General features: G+C 42.4%; 2 protein-coding genes across 3 annotated transcripts; one reads left to right on the top strand and one right to left on the bottom strand.

The window, feature by feature from the left end:
- Window positions 1-983: 983 nt before the first annotated feature.
- Window positions 984-5,211, bottom strand: LOC129170959 (beta-galactoside-binding lectin-like). The gene is made up of 4 exons (XM_054759143.1): window positions 5,081-5,211; window positions 3,053-3,132; window positions 2,756-2,930; window positions 984-1,815 (listed from the first exon to the last, which is right to left on the bottom strand). Exons 1-4 carry the CDS (start codon window positions 5,084-5,086, stop codon window positions 1,669-1,671), a joined length of 408 nt encoding a protein of 135 aa, XP_054615118.1. The 5' UTR covers window positions 5,087-5,211; the 3' UTR covers window positions 984-1,668.
- Window positions 5,212-8,169: 2,958 nt separating this feature from the next.
- gtpbp1 (GTP binding protein 1) lies at window positions 8,170-16,874 on the top strand. 2 transcript variants are annotated; one of them, XM_054759141.1, is made up of 14 exons: window positions 8,170-8,663; window positions 10,361-10,472; window positions 10,547-10,727; window positions 10,821-11,004; window positions 11,873-12,037; window positions 12,107-12,230; window positions 13,333-13,447; window positions 13,512-13,656; window positions 13,741-13,923; window positions 14,659-14,794; window positions 14,865-15,043; window positions 15,149-15,310; window positions 15,497-15,547; window positions 16,028-16,874. In XM_054759141.1, the coding sequence occupies exons 1-14, from the start codon at window positions 8,466-8,468 to the stop codon at window positions 16,133-16,135; spliced, it is 2,043 nt and encodes a 680-aa protein (XP_054615116.1). In that variant the 5' UTR covers window positions 8,170-8,465; the 3' UTR covers window positions 16,136-16,874. The 2 variants fall into 2 exon arrangements, with proteins under 2 accessions (XP_054615116.1, XP_054615117.1); XM_054759142.1 differs by lacking the exon at window positions 15,497-15,547 and having other exon boundaries at window positions 8,171-8,663.
- The last annotated feature ends 69 nt before the right edge of the window (window positions 16,875-16,943 follow it).

Genomic DNA, 16,943 nt, shown 5'->3' with positions numbered 1-16,943 from the left:
GAAACAGCCTCAACGAGGGGTGTTGTGGTTCTTGTGTTGCAACCCGACAGGTTATTTAAAATCTGGCCCCTGTGTGTGCTTTCATGCTACAGATAAAGCCAGCCTGCAGGAGGAGGCGGGGATGTCGAACCGGGACGGCAGCGAGCCCGGGGCGAACCCACGCACATCTCAAAGTGTCGGTGCACAAATCTAGACTCATGCTGGGGCTAAATATAGACAAAAGGTTTTATGTAAGCTGAGGTGAATCATTTTTTTTAGTTTCGCACTTTTCATTGCGTTGAGGTGAGCCCAGCGCAGGTAAATAGTGACCGTGTGAAATGTGCACTGCATCATAGCGAGGGGTGTAGTACCGTATTTTGCATAATGCCAAATGATTGGAAACTACTACTGTACTACATGGATTACACAACACTTTGAGTATGGGGAATGTAGAAAATAGCTCCCAGCACGATAACCTATTGACATGCAAAACCTCCGCCTGTTGCCAACCATCCATCTCCCCTCACATCAGCCGCATTGCCCTCTGTTACATCAGATTACATTTCAATAAAACCTGCACATCTCATACCCACGGCAGCATTCAAAGTAGGGCCTGGTGGGAATGAAGAAAGATGGATCACATTGTGTGACCTTGTGTTATTATACTCATAAAAAATGATACATTTATTCATGTGAAGTCTTTAGTGTCCTTTACACCTTGTTTGTTTCCAGTACAAAAACAACATGGCGAAACTGAGGGAAAAAAACATCTACGTTGACTTTGAATCGGAATTAAATGGCTACAGTTCATCCATCCATCCATCCATTTTCTATACCGCTTCTCTTTAGGGTCGCGGGGGCATGCTGGAGCCTGGCTACAGTTCACTCCGCCTTTACATTTGAACCACAAGCAAATCGTTATTGCAGCAATGCTGACACCTAGTGGCGAAGGGGGGTTATCGCATAGAATAAAAACGGTGCTGCAGCGTTGGTGAACACAATCACAAAAGTCCAATGTTTTGTTTTGTTTTGTTTTGTGGCTTTAATGCACTTATTCAATGCAAGCATTGGTACAAATCTGGAATGTCTGGGAGGGTCAAAGTTTTGTACAATTCTTTTGAAAAGATGGGATTATGTGATGTGGGGTTTACTTTCCAGTCAATGGCAGAATAATGCCATGCAGGTGCAATGGGTGCTCCTACGTTGGGGCTACTTCTGCTGCCTGTATATGCACAATAGATAACGTTTGTGTTTCTTGCGCTTAAAAAGCAAGTATTGCAAAATATACTGCTCAAAAAAAGGGGAACACTAAAAGAAATGGTAGATCTGAATGAATGAAATATTCTCATTACTTTGTTCTTCACATAGTTCAATGTGCGACAACAAAATCACACAAAAATTGATTGATTATTTTATTTATTGATAGTTTAATTTATTATTGGTATTTATTTATTTATTGGGGGTGTCGTGCTATGCACCTGGCGTCTAGTCCATCTGCACAACAGCACGTGAAATTGATTGTCAGTCTGTGTTGCTTCCTAAGTGGACAGTTGGATTTCACAGACGTGTGACCGACTTGGAGTCACATTGTGTTGCTCAAGTGTTCCCTTTATTTTTTGAGCAGCGTATAAAAGCCCTGATGCAAGCGTTCCGTGTAAAAGTACTTGTCTAATCCTAAATCTGATGGGTTTATTTAATCTCAACGCTGGTGATGCGAACGTCCCCGTCGACGCCGATGAAAGAGTACTTCTCGGCACCCATACGGTTGGGAAAATGGATCTGAGAGCCGTCCGACAAAGAGATCTGGAACTCGGCGGGCGTGAACACGATGGTGATCTAAGAAGGAAGAGGACAAGAGTGCTGGGATGATTTGGGATGATTTGGATGCGGGACTCCATCAAATGGTGATTTAAATTGAAATTGAGAGTTTTTTAAATCCTTTGCACTCGCATCATAATCATTAATGCAACGTTTATTCAACCATTTATACTTGGAAATTCACAAGTGTCCTGCCAGGAGATGTATTTATTACTTTAGCAAACGTTTTCCTCAATACTTTCTTGTGCTTTACGCTCCTTCTTTATTTATTTGCCTGCCCGGGTAATACACAATGCAAAGATACATTAAGATGCTAAATAAAGAATAATTAAAAAATATGTATCAATGCAAATATAGATTTTCAAAGTTATATTTTGTGTGTGCATATATACAGTATGTACATCTATATATGTATTTATTTCAGTTTAATATATTATCTCTCATACATATACATATACACTGCATATATTTTATTTGTTTACTTATTTTTAATATAATATGGTAAAAAACTACATTTAGATGTGTTTTGTTTATTTGTATTACATACATACACATATATACACATTTTTATTCACTTTTTACTATAAAATAGTAAAAAAAAATATATATATATATATATATATATATATATATATATATATATATATATATACTGTATATATATATATACACACACACACTTTTTAAAATGAAGTTAGCATACGTATGTTTTTTAAAATGTTTTTTGCATTATTTATTACCCTGGTGTACAAATAGCAAAATAAAATACATATTTCTTGTCATTTTTACACAAATTCCACCTATGAAACTATGATGTACTGTTCCACTACGATGTACTTGATTATATATTTGATCATCACGCTCACGTCGATTGGTTGAGAGAACAAACACATGCTGAGTTTACTGCCTAAAAAGCGGTTCAAAGGTCAAGTGAAGCTAAAGAATGAAAGGGTCTGACCTTAAACTCCTCCCCCTGGTGGAACGGGAAGCCTCCCTCGCCGCGGTGCTCCTCGCACCATTTACCTTCCTGGTACGAGTTGCAAACCACCGTGTTCTCGTCTCCGTGCGCGTTGAAGCGGGGGTTGATGTGCATGGTGATGTCCCTCTCGTTCGGGCCCACGTTTATCGCAAAACTGCGGCACGCAGACACAAGCCACGCCGATTTAAGCAGACGAACGCTTGCTTTTTTTTCTTTGCAAAGGATCCAGTGGAGCCAAAGTTCAATACTGGAGAGTTCGAGTACTAAATCACTTACTTTGTCGCGTCAGGCTTGGGCTTCCCAGTTATGGTCAGAGTCTGCCCCACCTTGAAGGACATGTTCTTAACAACCATCCCCTGTGCAGAACAAACAGACAAACGTCCCATTAGACACAACCTATCAATGAACACATGTGCATGAACACATTAACGGTGGCTAAACCTTCTACTCATGGATCACATACACATTACTGCTCTTGGTTCCGCCCCCATTTTCCCCTCTACCCCACATCTTGGCATCGGATCTAATTATGATACACTCTGTGGTGGAAAGGAAAGGAAAGGAGGCTGCTGGAGTGCACGTGGCAGTAAGAGTGGCACTGTGCCCATCAACAATTTGCTTGCCAATCACGGGTCCTCCACGTTGTGTCACTCTTGTCAAATGATGCGTCAGGGGGTCTGTTACCACGGCAACACTATCTCCATTCATCACCTCCTGAAATCATGAGTAGGAATCCTCTCTTGTACGCAGGACAAAAAGCAATGCGAGCGAGCGGAGGTTTAGCGGCCAACATATGAAGGCTAACTTCCAACATGAATTACCGTATGCAGGAGATCAGCCAATCCAAGAATGGAAAAGCAGGCTTGAGGGAATAGAACGGCTGCAACATTCTTTCCATGCTAGAGTCCAACTGCAAAGTGGGCGTGTGCAACACATGGCGCAGGCGGATCCATGACAAAGTTTGCCTTCACAGAGCGAGGTACCGCTCCAACAGTGTTTATTATTGTGTTTGGAGTTTGCATTGGTGTACTACTACGCTGCCGTCCCACCAACAGTCAGCCCAGGTGCCTTTCCATTTACGCACAGCAACACAGTATGAGATACTTGTAGGACAGCCACCATTGCTTCCAACACAACAGGGCTGGAGAAGAGTGTCGACATTCCGGCATCCACCGCTGTCTCTTACGACACTGACACTATCTCTGAAGGTGCAATGTTTATTCAATTTCAGCAACCATTTTTATTGCAGTATATTGGCTGAAGGAAAAACACTTTTTAAATTTGAAATGGTTATTTTAGATTTTTTTTGTTTTATGTTGGATTATTTTTTTTACTTAAAAAAATAATAAATTATAAATACTTTTTATTTTTTTTAAAGAAAAATATTTTGTCACATTAAAAAAAATTATAAATATTTTACATTTTAAAAATGCAATATTTGTATTTAAACATGTTTTCTTTTTTTGGGGACGATACTACAGAAACTTGGATGTGTATCAGTCGGCAATGAAAATGACTCAACACACAGCCCTTTTTGTGCACAACAACACCAGTGTGTGCTGACATATTTGTGTTTATTTGTTTAAAGTGGATCTTGTCTTGCCTACAGCCAAGCATGGTGTGTGCTAGCATCACAGTCTGGGACTGCATGAGTGCTGCCAGCACTGGGGAGAGGCAGAGGATTCCAGCAAGAATCTATGCAGCTCTGGTGAATTCCATGCCCCACAAGATGAAGGCATTTTCAGTGGATAGTAAAGCAGTACTGCTATACAAGCTGTACACTGACTACTCTAAAGCACGTCCAAGTTGAATCACCATATATGATACAGAAATAGACCTCTGTGGGGTGAACGTGGCGTTTCTAAAAGCTACCCCCACGCATCTATTCTTGCCTGCACATTACTGTATTACCTACTTCATATGAGCTCATACAGTAGGCCTGTTTTTAACCCGATCATGTCTCCTGGCAGACATACGGCCGCCCCTGCAGCCTGCAAACCTCACGAGTCGGAAGATACCACGAAAAAGCCTGAATTGAGGATTAGGAAGGATAGAGTGGCCAAACAAGCAAGCATAGAGGTTGCAGTTAAATGAGGAATGCAGCAAGCTGATGTGCTGAGAAAGGCAGGACTTTAATCATTAGTTGGCAAATGTGCACGGCAGCTGTGCGGTGAATATTTTGGCCATAAAAGGCAGTCCTCTGCAAAGCGTTCACACATCCACATACTGTGTTAACTAACATTGAATATAATTCGTGTTGCAAGACTGTGCGTAAAGCAGCGAGGAAGGACAGCTTTTACTTACCGACATTGTGGCTGCTTTTGTGGTGGCTGGTGATGAGCAGCTGGGAAGAAGAAGTGAGAGCCGGGCCGGCCTCGCTGGCCTCAAGAGATTTTACGCAAAGAGGGAGGGTCCTTCCGTTTGATTGACACTCCAGGCAGCCGCAGCACTCCGACCTTCGCAGAACAACCAACCAATGAGCTCAGAGTAAGGCTGGAACGCGCTAAGAATTCTTTAACAACCGTATTACTGAAGGGAGGTAAATGAATGCTTCGCATTATGCTGTCACATTGTCAGCCATTTGAGGCGAACTCCAGCAGGCACCCAAGACCAAAATAGACATCAAGTTGCTACCAGGGAGACAACTAAATATTTAGCTCAGCTGAAGCGCAGCAGCTGTATTTAGCTGTAACTGGATCAGGTTACGGAGACTGGGCTGTGACTCCAGCGTGACCCCAGTCACTCCCAAATGCACTTCAATCAGCATGGGTTTGCTTTCAGCCGATGGCTGACACAATGGATGAAGATACTAGTGTCATGAAGTAATGACACACTGGAAGAGATGCATAGGGATTGCGTAGACTAACAGTGCCTAACGTATTAGTTTTGGCAGGACTTGGTTCACTGGTTAAACAAACTATACTGACCCTTTCCTGAACTAAACAGATACATTCCCCCATCATGTGCTCTAGCAAGAAAGCGCCTCGTCATCAGGAAGTGCAGTCAGGAGGTCTGATGACGAATAAAGAAACCTTTGTAACACAACAAAACATTGACACATTTATATCAGCTCCACATCCACCCACGTCGATATTCCTATTATGTACATATTCAGTACAATACCACAGACACCTACACATAGACATCATCCTAAGATGTTTGCTCAGTTTTTACTGAGTGTGAAAAAGGTAGAAATTGTCTATAAAAATCGATTCTCAAAGTGGTTTGGTTGGTCCCGCGACTTCTATATCAAATATACTGTATATACTGTACAGTAAATGAACATCTGCTGCCTTTAAGTTAAAGCGCGGTGGTGGCTTGTTTTTGGCGACACCTAGTGGCCATAATAATTCGTTGCGTTTGTGGCACACAGACGCTCTATAATTAGGACACTAATTATGTCTCGCTTGGAGATTGTAGCTGCTGCGTCAGCCACCGACTAACTAAATAAACACGTATGGTTTTCAGTCTGTTTTAATTCATTTGTGAATACAAAAACTAAGTTTTGGTGTTAACATACCGCTGTGTGATACGTTTATACCAGGATGTCACTTATTGTCTCCTGGAACATTCTGACATTTTTTAAACAGGAAAGTTCAAATTGTATTCATATACCTAAAAAATACTTATTTTAGCTTCTGTAGCATGTATCATTGTTGGTCTAAACATTGCCCTCTATCCAATTGTTATTTGTTAATGCCCATGTATTGACCTTATGTTATTGTAAATTGTAAGGCATTAATAAAGTTTAATGGAAAAAACAAACAAACAAAAAACCATTGCCCTCTTCTTCTACCTTCGTCTTCTTCTCTTGTGTATTTAATGGTGTTAAGTGCAGCGCCATGACAGTCCTAAAGAAAAAAAAGAAAAAGAAAAAAACAAGCTCTGACGAACGAGTCGCCGCCTCGCAAGAAATGTCCAAAGTTTTTCATCTTCCAACCAATCAAATATGCTAAAAAAAAACTGCTACATGTCAGCTATGTGTTATTAACGTTTTCTCCTTACCGGACCCCTTTTTTCTCGATTTTCCCCATTTCCTCCCACCGATGTTGCAGCACCAGAGTGTGTATGCTGTGTGGACTCTCTGGCAGCATTATATAGTATTAAAAATATGGAATCAAGTCGAGAGGATTTATTATTAGAAATACATCAAAACTTATTCCAACTACATATGTTAAAAATAGACATAAGATTTTGCTGGGTGCCTGCACATGTAGGGGTGGAGGGGAATGAGGTGGCAGATAAAATGGCTAAAATGGGAATTAGAAGGAATGAAATGATAGATATACCTGCTGGTAAAGGCGAAGTAAAGGCAATAATCAAAAAACAAATAATGGAGAAATGGCAAAATAGGTGGGATGAGGGTAGTAGCGGGAGAAAGTATTATAAAGTACAAAAATCTATCAGCACACAAGGGGTGAAGAGAAAAAACAGAAAAGAGGAAATAGTGTTAACTAGGATGAGGCTCAATCACACCGGGTTAAATGACAAGATGTTTTTGATAGGGAAATGTAAATCAAAAGTATGTATGGAATGCAAAAGTATAGAGAACGTAGAACACATATTACTACACTGCAAGAGATATAGGGAAGAACGTGTAACGTTAAGGAAAAGAATTAAGAAGATAGGAAGGGAATGGAGCATTGAGGGTATCTTAGGAACAGGTGGGGAGGGGGAAAGAGATATACAGAGGGCAGTGATAGAATATTTGAAGGACACAGGATTATATAATAGAATATAGATAAGTATTAGAATATTTTAGTATTATATTATATAGTATTATATAGTAATATATAGTATTATATAAGTATTATTACTAGGATTATTATTAGTAGTAGTATAAGTAGTCTCCTCACTATCTAAGATAGCATAAAGTAAGATACTGTATATGGCCCATGTTACATACTCCGGTACAGTAGGTGGCGGTATGCACCTTTTCAAGTCATGGTTGCAACCCGCCATTAAACTAAAAGAAGAAGAAGAAGAAGCACCAGAATGTGTTGTACACTGCCCCTGAGTGGCCAGGAGGAAGAACTGCACAAATGATACACCGATAGCTACAAGTATAAACACTAGCGGGACTTTAATAGAAATTAAACAAAATAAATTAAAAGGTGGAAAAGACTATTAACAAAGGACTCGGAGATGGCGACAACGATCATATGGCGTTGATTGTAATAGAGGAAATTATGCAATTAAAGCAGTTGACGATGATGATTAACATTTCCCGGTTTACTCGCGTGTTTATCAAACTATTGTGAACTTTGAATGTCTGAATAATCCCCACGTATGACGCCGAGTGTTGCACACACATTGCGCACAAGAAGCCTGAGAGCCGTGAGAGGAGGTGACTGCAAAACATATGCACGACCCCCTCCATCACGGTATTGGTTCTCTGCTCGCATATTCAACCGCAGCAGGGAAGACTATTGGCGAGCATGTAACATATTCACCCACACCTACCTCATTATTATTGACAAGGCGGTTACGTGACTGTTTTTGAAAAGCTTTCAATACAAACTGACAGCTTACAAATAGTCCGTGCTGTCTTTGCAATGTTAGCAAAACCGAAAGTGTGCCTATGGGACGTGTTAGCGGCGTAGCTAGCTGCTAGCCAACGTTAGCATCACAGCTGTCAAGCGCCACAGTCTACCCAGCCTGATAGATACTCCTCGTACAGTAAACCGAAATGGCATCCGTAGCAGCGGCGGCGCATGACTCAAGTGCCGGCCCAGGTTCGATACCCTTGGCTGATGCTTTACTCCCAGCGAGTATATTCGCACCTGACCGGGGAGGATGCGCGGACGACCCCGGGGATGAGTGCTACGATGACGGAGAGATGCTCAACGGCAAGCCCGAGGATCGAAGGGTCGACTTTACTAGCAAGGTGAAGCTAGGCCTCCCTTAGCAGGCTGCTAATGCTAGGAAGAAACGAATGAATGAAAAAAATAGTTACAGGGCATGCTTATCACATTTTGCCTTTTTGCTGTAATTTTAGGACCACAGTATGTTCTATTAATTACAGTACCAGACACAGTAAGGAACGGATTGTTCCGTTTTGCTTGAGAGAAATGGCCGTCTGGAGCTAATGCTAATTAACGAAGCTCCAGCTCATTCATCCTTAAATTATCGACAGAATTAAAGCTTAAGCGTAAAATGAAGTACAATAACATAGTAACGGGGTTTTGTTATGATGCTGTCATAACCCGTGGCTTTCACACTATGGCTGACAGTGACAGGGACATATATAATACTTAATACACTTGAGTGCAGGTAGTAGAAAAGCAGGCAACATATGGGATGCAGTTGGTCAACAAGTTTGTTTTTGTGCTTCAGGTACTCATTCTGGTCAAACGAGTTCATACTATGTAATGATGTAAACTTAAGTGAGTGGCTGCAATCCTGTTCAATTGGCTGCAAAGGTCAAATTACACATCACAATAGATGTGGAAGTACCAACAACATTGCACATGGTTGCATCACTTTATCTTTTAAAGGCGTCCCCCTCTGACTCACGCATCAATAAAACCATTTCTCTTCAGTGAAAGGGTTGAAAGTAATAGTTTACCTTTAGTTTAGTGGCGTCGGCTTTGCAGCTTCCTTTAGCAGTGGACGTGGTGTTAAAGAGAAATTAGTGTTTTGTGAGAAGAGTGACAGCTGTATTTGTTTGTTTGTTTTTTCCATTCTGTCCTCTGCCTTTACCCCAGAACTTGTTTTTTTGGGGGGGGGGGGATTGTATGTAAATATCAAAAACCTTTATTGTGCAAAATTGGTCATTATGCATTGCAGATGAATAGAAATGCAAGAAAATTCAAGTACTTGCTGCTTGAGACTTCGAGTATTGGGTTCCTTTCATTTTAGTCCAAAGTGTTCCAAAAGGCAGTACAACCAGCTAGTTTTAGCCCTGGATTCGACAATAACACCCAAGATGCAGAGAACAGGAAAAACTGGTGTCCAATTAATAATAGGATAGATACTATTAATTGGGTAAATACTAAGAATTAGGCTTTTATTTGGAAAAAGCATTTTTTCCAATTAAAGCAATGCATTATTTGAATGAAGAAATACTTCCAATATAAGGCACACGTACTTCAACTCAAGGAAACATCTGAAGTTTAAACGTTTCTTCAAACAGCGCTATGCCACAGACAGTAAAAGGTGCAAAACACTGCAGAAGGCAGTGCTGTGAATTATCTTTACTTAGATGACACACAGCTGCTTGTATTCGGTCGCCTATCCGCTCTTGTCGTTTTATATCAAGTATAGTTTTCCGCTGCTGGTCAGATGGCTTAAGTCCGAACCGGGTCCAAATGACAGATGTCGCACCGGTCTTTTTCCACCGCCTCCACCTCTTGGCTTTCGGCCGTGTTTACTTGTCATTGCTGTGGCGACCTGCATGTGGTGCATGTTGATGTTCAGAATCGGGGTGCTTGTGAATGCACCTTGCTGTCGGTGTGATTGGTGGATAACAAGGAAGTGTGGTTGTTGCAGGTGTGGAGGGTGACTGACAAACACAATGGATTTTGTTATCGTCCGACATTGCTCTTAAGTCTTCTGCTTTTTTTCCTTTTCCACATGCAAAAGCTGGCCCTGGTCAGTCCAAATGGAGAGCAGTATGACTCCTTACTCAGCCAGCTACGGGACAGGATGGAAGAGGGGTCTGGAGAGACCATCTATGTGGTTGGGATGGGTTCAGGTGAGACGGCAACGTGCACTTTGCCTACTTTATTTAGTTTTTTGTTTTTTAAATTGAATTGTTGCTGTTTACAGATGGTGGTGACTGGGGTCTAAATGACAAGGACATGGAGGCCTCGGAGGCCACGGTGCGATCCATGTGCGCGCAGCTAGACGCTGACCTCATCCCGCTGAGGGAACGCACCGAGGCGGAGGGTTTGGTGAGGGACTATCTGATTCGTCGGCGTGTGGGGGAGCTGGACTTCCTGGAGGTCAGGTGAGTGGTCAGGTGACACCATAAGGTTTTTTTTTTCCACCTCAGATTTCCTTCCGTTCCATGGAGTTATGTTGGGTTTTTATTCTCCCCCAGAGTGGCAGTGGTGGGGAACGTGGATGCTGGTAAGAGTACTCTTCTGGGGGTGTTAACACATGGAGAGCTGGACAACGGCAGAGGCTTCGCTCGCCAGAAGCTCTTCAGGCACAAGCACGAGATGGAGAGCGGAAGGACCAGCAGCGTGGGCAACGATATCCTCGGATTCGACCAGGAGGGACAGGTGATACTTAACCTCTGGTTGGATCATGTTCAAATTGTGTGTGAGTAGCAGGACTTGAGATCTCAACGTGGCCCAACAAGGCTCTCTCTTCAATTTTGAGGACATTTTCTCCCTATAGAGTACCAGTATTTTTTCATCTGAGCTGACCTTACATCGGAACATCTCTCGTTTATTGCAGTTAATCGGTTCCAGACTTGACCGTGATAAGTAAATGTTCACCAAGTAGGATTTATTATATATAAATAGAATATTGTTGTAGTTGGAGCATAGAAAACCTGATTATGCCTTCGAACTTCTTTTTAACATTTGAGCCCGCTGGACATGAAATAACACCCCTATAGTCACCTTTACACTCCTATTACTTAGCCAATATTAGAGACAGAATAAGAGAAAATAAAACATAAGTATGACATAGTATAGACTTACTCATGTTAGCATTGTTATGTTAGGACCTTGATCTTTTTACTTTCTGCTTCAGTACAGCACTTCCTGCCTGGCTATGCTCTCAGGAATGTAATGCTACTGACACCTAGTGACCAGTGTAGAATACTAAAAATGAATAAATGATAACTGTTTTGTGGCCTATTATTGGTCAAAACATATGCATATAGAAGCAAATAGTATGTATAATTGGTCCAAATGAAGCATCATAAAAAGCATAAAAATGACTCAAGGAAAATACAAATAAGGCATTTAGAAGATGTTATAGTATAAAATCTGTCACCTTGTGTCCACCCGTTAAGAGGCGTGGCCTGGGAAGTGACGTCAGTTATCTTACTGTCGAGTTTGAGGGTTAGCATGTCTAGCAGTGTGGAGAGGGCCAAACAGATATTTCATGTAGCATGTGGGCGCAACTTCATTTTTCTAGGTGGTGAACAAACCGGATAGCCATGGAGGTAGCCTGGATTGGACAAAAATCTGCGAGAAGTCCTCCAAAGTCATCACCTTCATTGATCTGGCTGGCCATGAGAAATACCTGAAGACCACCGTGTTTGGCATGACCGGACACTTGCCAGACTTTTGCATGCTCATGGTAAGACACCATGTTGGAAGAGTGGAAGCTTCCCCTAGCAAATGCTAACATGCTGCCCTCCCTGTCCAGGTGGGCAGCAATGCAGGGATTGTTGGGATGACCAAAGAGCACCTGGGCCTGGCCTTAGCCCTCAACGTTCCCGTGTTTGTTGTGGTTACAAAAATAGACATGTGTCCTGCCAACATCCTGCAAGGTGAGTCTTTTCTACAAACGAGCTCCATGTGCTGCCGCCCTTTACCGTGTGAGATGAATGGCTAAACAAACGATAGGATGCTGGTGGCCGTGCGTTCTTCATTTCTTGGCACGGTTGCCCCACTTTTAGCTGTGAAAGTGACAGATGTTTGTTTGCATTGGATTTTTAAACAGAACAAGCCCAAGTTAAACTCGCTCAACTCTCCAAAAAAACCAACAAAAAAAGTAAACTAGGCCAGTGTTTCCCAACCTTTGTTGTCGTACCATGAGTACCCCCCCTCACTCATACTCATGTTGATAATCCTCCAGAAGCAGAACTGCTATGATTTTGGTGCATCTGTGCCACAGGTTATGGTCCCCCATACATGTTGCGTTTTATTATCTGGCTTAAGACAAACTAGCGGAGAATATTTACTTATCTTGGAAATGAAATGTTTCCATGCACCCCCTGCCATTTACTCACGTACCACGAGAGCTACGCGTACCCTGTTTGGGAAAGCCTGAACTAGGCAAACCAGACTGTTGCATTCCCGTCCAGAATGAAGATGTTTCTTTTGTCATATTTAATGAACGTGTCCAGGTGTTGTTTTTTTACTCAACAGCAGAAAGCGCTAAGCACCTATTAGGGGTGCAGCCTTCATTTGTACAAATACATTTCTCAAAGTTCCAAAAGTAAATGGTGTTTGATGAAAAAAAGGAGTAATAAAACGGCAATATTTATTATCATGTAAAATGCAACCCGTTTTCTTCAAAGTGTACTGCAATCAGCAGCTGTACAGATGCAGGTAGTGTGTGGCTTTGCGGCAAACACGGCTTCCCAGTAAAACGTGTGGAGGCACCTTATTATGCTACTGAATGAGAAAGTGTCCCCAAACTTTTGACCGGTAGAGTCTTTCCTCAGCGTGACCCTCGCTAACAAACACGGTCCACAAAGCGACACCATTGGAGGCACCTTATGTTACTGAATGAGAACGTGTCCCCAAACTTTTGACTGGTAGAGTATCAGATGACACATTATTAAATGCGTTAGATGAGGATAAGGCCCAAATGCTGATGAAAGGAGACAAAATGTAACGCCTGTGGTGTCCTCCTGATGGCAACAGAGACATTAAAGCTGCTCCAGAGGTTACTCAAGTCCCCTGGCTGTAGGAAGATCCCCGTCTTGGTTCAGAACAAGGACGACGTCATCGTCACAGCGTCCAACTTCAGCTCAGAGAGGTAAGAAGAATTGTATCCCAAGACCGATTCCGAGCAAGTTCAATCCCCTTTTGGCCCTTTGCAGGATGTGTCCCATTTTTCAAATCTCGAACGTGACTGGAGAGAACATGGACCTGCTCAAGATGTTCCTCAACCTGCTGTCATCACGCACATGCTACAGAGACGACCAGCCGGCCGAGTTTCAGATTGACGACACCTACTCCGTACCGGTGTGTGACTCTCTTCCTCCTGTTGCAGGGTAACGACCGCACGTGTGCTTTAAAAGCAGCTCTGTACTTGGTTTCCTCTCTCAGGGAGTGGGAACGGTAGTGTCAGGAACTACTTTACGTGGACTGATACGTCTGAACGACACCATGCTACTGGGGCCAGACCCACTGGGCAGCTTTATTTCCATCGCCGTCAAATCCATCCACCGCAAGAGAATGCCAGTGAAGGAAGTTCGAGGCGGGCAGACAGCATCGTTTGCACTCAAAAAGGTAGTGGGAGAACTCAGACACAGCACCCCCTGGTGGCTGGCTGTGTGTGTCACATGATTTCATACTATTGTTTTTTTTATTAAGCATTTTCAAGCATAAGAGTGGCTGAATAAAACCTAAAATACAAACGTAAGGCAGTCAGAAGATTCATTTAAAGAATTGATATGTAGTATTCTACACTGGTCACTAGGTGTCAATAATGTTACTCTAATGTTGCCTGAGACACACAAGCACCAGACTTGATTGCCCGAGGCCAGTGGGAGGTTTTGCGGCCAGCAGCATGGTTTTTACTGGCCCCCATGGAATATAATATTGATAAAATGAAACATGAAATATGGAGGAGTAGATTAGGGCCACACTGAAAACAAAAAGTTGAACTATCGAATATTTGAAGAAGATATCACACTAATTATATGAATATCAATATATATGTATATATTTAACTAGGTAGCATATTTTTAATAAATGAAAAATAAAAATTAAAAACATGAATGACAATTAAATGGAATATGAATGAAATGTCAATTTAAAAACAATTTTAAAAAACAAAATAAAGAAAATATCAAATTGGCCCCCACATCCTTCAATTTCTCTGAATGTGGCCCTCGTTGGGAACAGCTTGGACCCCCCGGTCATTATTATTAACAGATGAACATCTAGTATGGCTCCATTTATTGGCTGAAGGCAATGCAGTGCAATCCAATGCTGCCATGATCGTGTTCCAATTTGATACAGATCAAGCGCTCGTACATAAGGAAAGGCATGGTGATGGTGTCCCCGAGATTGAACCCGCAGGCCACCTGGGAGTTTGAAGCAGAGATCCTCGTGCTGCATCACCCCACTACGATATCGCCCCGATACCAAGCTATGGGTGAGTAACTGACGTTTGATCTGGTTCTTCACTGTGTTGAAAGGTCTTACCTTATCATCGTGTCTGTTAGTCCACTGTGGCAGCATAAGGCAGACGGCCACCATCTTGTCCATGAGTAGAGATTGTTTACGAACAGGGGACAAGGCTTCTGTCCACTTCCGCTTCATTAAGACCCCCGAGTATCTTCACTGTGACCAGAGGCTGGTGTTCCGGGAGGGACGCACCAAGGCTGTAGGGACCATCACAAAAGTGCGTGCCTTAAACATTAAAAATCACGCACAGTCCCTTGCTGGAAATGTCCTTACCTTTTGGGGCAGGAGAGTTCTAAAAAGACTTCCTGCTGCTTTATTTCAGCTCCTGCAGTCCACCAATAATATGCCGTCAAACTCCAAACCGCCACAAATTAAAATGCAGTCCACTAAAAAGGCACCTTCTCGAAAAGACGACGGCACCTCGGCAAACAACGACGAGGGGACGACGATAGCGCAGTCAGCCGGCCCGAGTGTGACACAACAGGTGAAAATAAAGTAGCAAAATACCAAAAGGGGTTGTTTCTTCCCCCCTCCCCTGTCCTATTCTGTGCCGCTTCTCTAACTTGTCAACTCTTCTGTGTCCTCTCATTCCCCCTGGTTATTGTCACCATTTAACTGTCATGCATCACTCTGTCATACTCTCCTTTGCTTGCACGCCTGCCTCCCCAAGGGAGAGGGGGATGAGGACCCTCAGTTAAAGGAGGGCAACAAAGAAAACAAGGTAAAGTGGGTCACCAGAACCGTGGAGACCCTGAATAAGATGTTTCGCTGCAGTTTTGTGTTAAGCTTCTAACGCATTTGTGTTTCCTCTTAAGGGTAATATTTTTCACATTTAACATATATATGTTTATATAAACCTGAACAGTCGACGTTTTTTTTTGCGTGAGAGGCAAGAAGAGGTGATGATGCAAGGGCACTCCAAACGGTGTCAGTAAGGAGGAAATGGGAGAGATGCGTGCACACAGTTTAGTTACAAATGTGAAAAGCCTAAATAGTTCATGGTGTTATATTTGTAAATAAATTTTGTAACAACCCTTTCTTTTGGTAGGTTCCATGTTTACATAGCCATTGAACACAATATTCTGTGTGCCTTGCAAAACTCCGTCCTAATGGTGTCAAAAGGCCGGTACGGAAGGGGTTGTCTTTTGAATGAGTTAATGTGGATGAATGTTAAATAAAACATCTCTTTGCTTCCTTTTAGCCAAAGACTGGAGGGGGTGGAAGGAGAAGAGGAGGCCAGAGACACAAAGGAAAAGGCCAGAACATCTCTGCAGCGGCTGCCTCCACGTCAGGAACAGGAGGCTGCTGAGCTGCACACCCATCCACGTTGCTTACCTCCCTCTCCATTACACCATTCCTGACTATTTTAGTGCAAAACACTCCTCAGTCTTATTCCACTTTGCCTTTTTCTTTTTTATACCAGGGTTTTATTGTAAAGTGAACATGAAAGCTATGCCCCCATGTTTAGAACGGCTTACATGACACACAGCAAAGTAGAAGATAGCTTCAGTCCATCATTCATTTGATATGTTTTATCTTGAGAGGGAGGTAAAACCCCAAAAGAAGGGTCCAATAAATATGAGCAGCTAAAAGCCAAACTTGCCCATGCGTTCCCTGGGAATTTGCAAAAGAATTTTTAAAAACAACATTCTTGGTATTTATACTTGATGTATCAAATCCCTGAGGAGAAGGATTCAAATGAATGTAGCACACGTTAAATTCTTGATATAATCATAAAAGCTGTTGCATTTTATAACGATCCATTATTTATTTGGCATATATGCAAAAAATTTTACCCTTTGATGTGTGACTTTTGACCGCGTTTCAGTTGTGCTCGCTTACCCGGTTGTGTGCACCATATGGACACACGCGATACAACGCAGCATGTCCACATTCTCGTCACATCACCCCAGCATTAAGACATTAAGACATGCAGTGCTTGCAGTGCTAGTACTCTACTGCCCCTTGTGCTTGCAGCGTGCTACTGTTAACATGTGCCACTTTGACCCCAGTAAAAGCTGTCAATAAACTGGCTGTTCTGAGCTGCACCTTTTGTTTTTTGTCTTTGAAGATGAAACAGTTCCAGTCCCCGATCAGAATTCATGAGTTTCTCCAAA

The sequence above is a fragment of the Dunckerocampus dactyliophorus genome, chromosome 18, assembly GCF_027744805.1.
Source record: "Dunckerocampus dactyliophorus isolate RoL2022-P2 chromosome 18, RoL_Ddac_1.1, whole genome shotgun sequence".
NCBI classification, from domain to species: domain Eukaryota; kingdom Metazoa; phylum Chordata; class Actinopteri; order Syngnathiformes; family Syngnathidae; genus Dunckerocampus; species Dunckerocampus dactyliophorus.
Note: the sequence above shows the minus strand (reverse complement) of the source record. Positions and strands in the feature narration are given on the sequence as shown.

What these genes read in the sequence shown, in the direction of transcription:
- gtpbp1 (XM_054759141.1), top strand. Translation starts at nt 8,466, where the DNA reads ATGGCATCCGTAGCAGCGGCGGCGCATGACTCAAGTGCCGGCCCAGGT. An exon ending in TCCAACTTCAGCTCAGAGAG is followed by an intron (nt 13,448 to 13,511) that starts GTAAGAAGAATT and finishes GGCCCTTTGCAG; the next exon opens with GATGTGTCCCATTTTTCAAA. An exon ending in AGGGCAACAAAGAAAACAAG is followed by an intron (nt 15,548 to 16,027) that starts GTAAAGTGGGTC and finishes GCTTCCTTTTAG; the next exon opens with CCAAAGACTGGAGGGGGTGG.
- LOC129170959 (XM_054759143.1), bottom strand. An exon ending in CCCAAGCCTGACGCGACAAA is followed by an intron (nt 2,931 to 3,052) that starts GTAAGTGATTTA and finishes TGCGTGCCGCAG; the next exon opens with TTTTGCGATAAACGTGGGCC. An exon ending in ACCAGGGGGAGGAGTTTAAG is followed by an intron (nt 1,816 to 2,755) that starts GTCAGACCCTTT and finishes CTTCCTTCTTAG; the next exon opens with ATCACCATCGTGTTCACGCC.